We start from the raw sequence: 5,144 nt of genomic DNA on the forward strand, positions 1-5,144 counted from the left end.
TCATTAAGAATTTTTTGAGTTATAAAGGTTTGAAATTAACAATTTGTTAATAGCGTTTTCGATTGGGGTGCACTGGCTGCACTCAGTGTCAAGAGCGTGTTCGATTGGCAGTGCCAATGCGCACTTGGCTAGTGTCACGTGTTCATTTGATCGCACGACACTCGCGTAGTGCGCACTCAGTGCCGCACTAAGTGGCACGAGATATTTTGATGGTGCCAGTTCAGTGCACGTTTTATCACAGTTAAGGATATACATAGGGACAAGCAAATCTGCGCAGTTGAATTGAAAACGGGGTCTTGTCCCTACTCTTAATATCTTTTACTGTGGTTTTGTAACATTTTGTTGAACATTGCTTCAAAGTGAACAAAAATGAGTTTCAGCTTTAGCACTGAAAATCTTGGCGTATTCTTCTGAACTTGCACTATTCAGTGCAACCCATGGAACTCGTCCAGTGTTGGTGTGATCTGAGTGCGCACTAGTGCGCACTGACTTTTGCCCAATCGAAAACGCTATATATTATCGACCTTGATTAACTTCGACCATTATTCCTAAACCTGATGTGAGAGCACGTGGAAAAATAAAAGGTTATATTTATAAATATAACATTTATGATGTATGTATTAATAATTTAATAAAGTACAGGTTATAGTTAAGAGAAACAAACTATCTGTTGCATTAACGAAATAATAAATAATTTTTTTAATACTTCTTTAATATAAAATGGGGTTATAAAGGTGTTAATCATATTCTATTTCTCACTCATGTGTTCAGTTATATGTTCTAAACTCACAATCTATGAAATTTTTTTAGATTATTCGAGTCAATCGCAAGAGTTCATTTATCATCAAAATGAAGGTGAAGAAGGTAAGCCAAAAGCCTCTTAACTGGAGAAAAGATAAACAATCAGTGATTGGTAAGAGAAAAAAAAAAAATTTGAATAAGTTGACCACAGAAGAGTTCTTTGAACAAAATTTTGAAACAGATAGCGATATATCTGATGATAATGAAGAAGATAAAAACATAGGTATGATCTAAAACATTTGAGTTTCTTTCATATATTAAATTATATATTTTATTTTTTATTATCTTTTTAGATAATAAAAACATTGAACAGATGGATAGTGACAACAGTGAAAATAACTTGGATCCAACAGAACACAAAAAATCATTAATAAAACTGATAGACACTGATCCCGAATTTTATAAATATCTGAAAGAAAATGACAAAAATCTTCTGGACTTTAAAGTATCAGATGATGAAGATGACGATAATTCTTTAATGAACAGTAATAGACATATTCCCAATGAAAATTTAGTGGTAAATATTCTTTTCATAAATAAATTTTAATTTTTCTATATTTTTTTTTATTTTTAAGCAATATTATTTATAGGTTGCTAGCGACGATAGCGATTTTCAGCCGGAAGAAACTGAAAGTGACTCTAAAAAGAAAATCACTAAACAGTTATTGAAGAATTGGCAACAAGAAATACAAACGGATAAGTAAGTTATTACTGAATTATTTTTTGAATTAATAGCAAAATAATAACTGCATTATGTTTAATTTGAAGATCGATAACCACTATTAAATGTACTGTAGAAGCCTTTCATGCAGCTTTGGATAGTGTTGCTGTAGTACCTGATAAGACTACAGAATATAAAGTAGAAGGAAGTACTAGTAAGTTCCAACTTCTATTATCAAACTGTTTACTATTTTTTAGTTAATCTATTAAAATTTGATAAATTTTAGTATTTAATGGTGTAATGCAACTATGTATAATGTATCTACCTGATGCATTTAAACGTTTTTTGAAGTTGGATCAAGAATCACAAGAAGCACATAAATCTAAAAGATTTGGAAAAATACGATGGATCTTAAAATTATACTTGTCTGATTTAATCAAAGTATGTATCTGTTAAATATTTAATTATATTATTTAATTTAAACACAACACTAATATATCATTTTCACAGTTATTACAAAGTGTAGCGTCACCTAGTATTCTTACGGTACTTCTAAAGCATCTACGCCAAATGTTACTTTATACCCGCTCGTTTTCGTCTTTAACTAAACCATTGTTAAGGATTTTGATAAAGTTTTGGTCATCTGCAGAAGAAATTATTCGAATTACAGCTTTCTTAAATATACTACATATTGCAACACATACAACTAACAAAGAATCTGTAATAGAGAAACTATTAAAGGTGAGATCCATATGTTATGATAAAAAGAATATTTATGGATTGTATCACAATTGTATTATTAAAAAATTTTCTTTTTTAGACCATGTATGTGAAATATGTTCAGAATACAAAATTTGTTTCACCTAACATGTTACCAGGAATAAATTTTATGAAACATTCTTTAGTTGAAATTTATTTACTCGATCATGATGTTTCATACAATCATTCCTTTCTATATATCAGGCAATTAGCGATTAATTTAAGAAATGCTATAACATTAAAGAGACAGGTAATTTTTAAAAAGATCATTTGTTGTATCTTTTATAATACCTATTCCAGAGGATTATAACAATTTTTTTCCAGGAAAACTTTCAAGCTGTATATAATTGGCAGTATATAAATTCTTTGCGTTTCTGGACAGAATTGATAATTAAATCAAAAGAGAAATCGATGTTACAATCACTGTTATATCCATTAGTTCAGGTATTAGTTAATTTATGTCTATTTCTATTAATGTAGATTAATGTTACTCTTGGTTTAATTATTTATTTTTTAACCTTTTCTAATTTTTAGAACTAGAAAAAGGTAAAAATTAAAATTAAAATTCTGCATAGGTATTAACTGGCATTAGACAAGCAAATTGTTATATATATATATATATATGCAGAATTTTAATTTTAATTTTTACCTTTTTCTAGTTCTAAAATATACAATTTATACAATAAATACAATTTATACAGTGCGATAACCGGCCAATCCTTTGGCATCTCCGTGAAAACTACAAAAATATTATAGAAACTACGTTAAATTTTATTTATTAACAGATTATTGTTGGGACAATGAAAGTAATTCCAACGGCACAATACTATCCATTGCGATTTCACTGCATAGAAATGTTAATAACCATTTCTAAGAAAACAGGAACATTTATACCTATTTTACCATTTCTTCTCGAGGTATCAATCATTTTTTATTCTTAAACATTTATAATTTTAGAATATGCAAATATTTTATGTCAAATTTTTCTATTTAGATACTGGATTCTTATGATTTTAATAAAAGGCATAAAACAATTACGATGAAACCTATACCATTTATTTGCATATTAAGAATGTCAAAATCGCAATTGATAGAGAATGGTTTCAAGGATAGTATTATTGAAACCGTTTATCGATTTATATTGGAAAATGCAGCAAACGATAGTTACAAGATATACTTTCCGGATATATACATACCTTGTATAATACAGGTATTAAAAAAAAAATTAAAACGGAAACTATTGATTTTTATTAGATTTATCATAAATAAATTGAATTGATATATTTTTGCAGTTAAAAGCATTTCTGAAGAAATGTTATGTAGCACCTTATTGCAAGAAAATAAAACAACTTCTAAATATGATTGAGGAAAATAGAAAATATATTGAAGCTGAGCGTATTAAAATAACGATAGATTTGAAGAATACGGCAGAGATCACAAATTGGGAAAATAGAATAAAAACAGATGGCACAGAAATATCCAAATTCTATACTTCTTGGATTGAAATTCATAAATCTCAGATGCTTAAACTTCTTACGAAGAACGAAGAAGTACTCAATGTACCGGTAAAAACACCGAAGAAGCAGAAACTGGACGAGCAAAATGCAGAGGATAGTGAAGAAGAGAGCGAGTTTGAGCTTCGGTTGAAGGGTACGGAATCCGAAACAGAAACGAAAAAGTCATTAAATAAGACGAAAAAGCGTAAGAAAAACAAAAAACAGAAGATAGCCAACAATATCGAAGATGAAAATTTGCCGAGAGAAGATACAGATATTGTACAAGATATAAATATCGACGATTGGGATTAAGAACAAAATAGAATTAATGATCATATAAGATGAATAATATAATATGTATTTTTTACATTCTGAAATACATTACAATAAAAACCCAGTAATAAAAAATGGATTAAAATGGATTGAAATTTTTGTTTATTTAATTGGATCGAAAAATTACATTTCCTATATTCAGAATTTTCAATTGAGCAGTATTCACGATGCACAAAAAGAAAAATTGATATTATTTTTAGATTGAAAGGCATAGAAACGTGCTTTATGCCTATAAATAAATAAAAATACATTCGGATTAAAAGATTTATTTTTAAAAAGGATTAATAAAATAATTTATTTTATTCGTGAATGCGTATTTCTGAAAATCTAAATCTATTTTAATCTATTTCAATCCATTCTCGTTTACCGGGAAATAAAATAAATCTTTGTCTTATTCTTATATTTGATATACCAATATAATTACTGAATTAATAATCTGTATTCTGTGCATTTATTTAATAAAAAAATTATACCAAATATATTAAATATATCAAATATATTAAATAAATTTTTAACATTAATAATATATTAAAAACTTTAATTTCAACGATTAAAAAAATAAAACATGTTTATATTTAAGAAAAAAATTACTAATATAAAATAACGTTAATCATAATGAAAAGTACAAAAAATATATGATTAGTATAAAAAAATATGAAGTATAAAGTCTATTGCTTAAACATTTTAGAAAAAATATGAAGTATAAAATCTATTACCTAAACAATTCAGAGTTGTAGCACTTGGTAAAACAAATAATTTTGATAGTAATTTGTAACAAGATTTAAATTATTGTTTAGGGAGAATCCCGTTTGTCTACAGTTCTGATTGTGTACACCACTCACATCAACTGGTGCCTAGTAATTTTTTACTGTTTTGCCAATGAGATTATTTTATTTTTATTTGGCCAATCAGCGATACATGTGTGCAATATGCGATGTGTGCAATCAGAGTCCTCCCGTCATTCTCCTAGATCTGTTTGCAACTTTCGCAAGCATTAGAATCTTGCCACTGTATTGGCTGCAATGCTGGCACTGACAGCATCACATCCAATACGGTGGCAAGATTCTAATCCAGCTAGCATTCCAGTAGGAAAA

General features: G+C 28.0%; 1 protein-coding gene across 2 annotated transcripts; it reads left to right on the forward strand.

Annotated features, from left to right (window-relative positions):
* Window positions 1-482: 482 nt before the first annotated feature.
* On the forward strand, window positions 483-4,032 carry Noc2 (Nucleolar complex protein 2). 2 transcript variants are annotated; one of them, XM_018518585.1, is made up of 12 exons: window positions 483-584; window positions 811-1,024; window positions 1,095-1,318; window positions 1,392-1,501; window positions 1,570-1,676; window positions 1,749-1,903; window positions 1,973-2,203; window positions 2,283-2,471; window positions 2,546-2,665; window positions 3,007-3,138; window positions 3,216-3,431; window positions 3,514-4,032. In XM_018518585.1, exons 2-12 carry the CDS (start codon window positions 850-852, stop codon window positions 4,027-4,029), a joined length of 2,175 nt encoding a protein of 724 aa, XP_018374087.1. In that variant the 5' UTR covers window positions 483-584; window positions 811-849; the 3' UTR covers window positions 4,030-4,032. The 2 variants fall into 2 exon arrangements, with proteins under 2 accessions (XP_018374087.1, XP_018374086.1); XM_018518584.1 differs by having other exon boundaries at window positions 557-613.
* Window positions 4,033-5,144: the final 1,112 nt, after the last annotated feature.

Source organism: Trachymyrmex cornetzi, unplaced genomic scaffold, assembly GCF_001594075.2.
Source record: "Trachymyrmex cornetzi isolate Tcor2-1 unplaced genomic scaffold, Tcor1.1 scaffold77, whole genome shotgun sequence".
Classification (NCBI taxonomy): domain Eukaryota; kingdom Metazoa; phylum Arthropoda; class Insecta; order Hymenoptera; family Formicidae; genus Trachymyrmex; species Trachymyrmex cornetzi.